At 40.1% G+C, this 1,588-nt stretch overlaps 1 protein-coding gene across 1 annotated transcript; it reads left to right on the top strand.

Moving 5' to 3' along the window:
* Positions 1-6: 6 nt before the first annotated feature.
* On the top strand, positions 7-1,353 carry LOC112688791 (glucose dehydrogenase [FAD, quinone]-like; the record flags this gene model as incomplete). The annotated part of the gene is made up of 1 exon (XM_025562154.1): positions 7-1,353. A coding segment is annotated over one exon (708 nt), but the record flags the coding sequence as incomplete, so codon positions are not given.
* Positions 1,354-1,588: the final 235 nt, after the last annotated feature.

Genomic DNA, 1,588 nt, shown 5'->3' with positions numbered 1-1,588 from the left:
AACGAACGGGGTCCGCTGACGTCCAGCGGCGTCGAAGGGCTGGCGTTTGTCAACACCAAGTACGCGGACCCGTCCGGTGAGTTCCCGGACATCCAGTTCCACTTCGCGCCCAGCTCCGTCAACTCGGACGGCGATCAGATTCGCAAGATCACCGGGCTGCGGGACGCCGTATACAACACCGTGTACAAGCCGCTCGTGAACGCTGAGACGTGGACGCTGCTGCCGCTGCTGCTGCGGCCTAAGAGCACCGGCTGGGTGAGGCTGAAGAGCAGGAACCCGCTAGTGTACCCGATCATTGAGCCCAACTATTTCGCGCACCGCGAGGATGTGCAGGTGCTGGTCGAGGGCATCCGGATCGCGTTCAACGTGTCCAACACGGCCGCATTCCGCAAACACAACTCCAGGCCACTGCTCACGCCGATGCCGGGCTGCAAAAAGTTTGAGTTGTTCAGCGACGAGTACTGGGAATGCGCGCTCCGGCACTTCACCTTCACTATTTACCATCCGGCGGGCACGTGCAAGATGGGCCCGGGCACCGACCCCGATGCCGTGGTCGACCACCGCCTCAGGGTGCACGGGGTCCGCGGCCTTCGGGTAGTGGACGCCTCCATCATGCCCACCATTATCAGTGGCAACCCGAACGCGCCGGTCATCATGATCGGCGAGAAGGGTGCGGACATGATCAAAGAAGATTGGGTGTTGGAAGGCCTATGACGTAGTGTCTGTCGTTCACTATATACACGTGTCCGACGTGGCCGCACTTTGACAACAACTGTTTTTTTTTTTCGATTGTTAATTATTATTTGCTCAATTGTTTTTTATTTTTATTTCTTATTTGACTAGATCAATCACTGAATATTTCTACGGTCATATCACACGAATCGATTACATAGTTATAATTATTTACGTATAATAATAATGCCTCGAAAAATGATTTTAAAAATAAAGCACATTTACGATAATAGCACATTATTATCAAACCTATTATTACGTACTATATCCAGTATTAAGTTTAAATACTATTTATACTGTTTTATTTTTTAATCATTTTAAAATTCGATTTCCGATTATTCCTATTTAGCATAATTATTCATGTCAAAAATATAATTTATTATCGTAGAGAGCTTGGGGATCTACATCAGTCATACCTAGTGTGGCGTAAAATATTTTGAATTTACAATTTCATTAATCGTTATATAATTATTATTGTTTAACTGTCTTTAAAATTTGAATACCTTAAAATGTAATGTTATATATATATATCTTATTACAATGATAGTGTGACACAGCATATAGTGAGATGAAATGTAAATTTGTTTTTAATTACGAATATTAGTCGCTTATCAATTTTTAATTTATTCTCATATTAGATTTAACATTTGTTTTATGGAAAATTTTTATATGTAAATATAGTATGTAAGTATTTATAATACAATGCATTTTTTAAAACGATAGACTATTTAATGAAACATGATATATGTAAATTTAATTAATTAATACATTGTAATTTATAAAATAATATAAATTAAATTAATATTAATAACGATTAAATGGTCAATACTCATAAATTAATATACCAATAAATAAA

Source organism: Sipha flava, unplaced genomic scaffold (assembly GCF_003268045.1).
Source record: "Sipha flava isolate LNK unplaced genomic scaffold, YSA_version1 40977_pilon_pilon, whole genome shotgun sequence".
Taxonomy (NCBI): Eukaryota; Metazoa; Arthropoda; class Insecta; order Hemiptera; family Aphididae; genus Sipha; species Sipha flava.
Note: the sequence above shows the minus strand (reverse complement) of the source record. Positions and strands in the feature narration are given on the sequence as shown.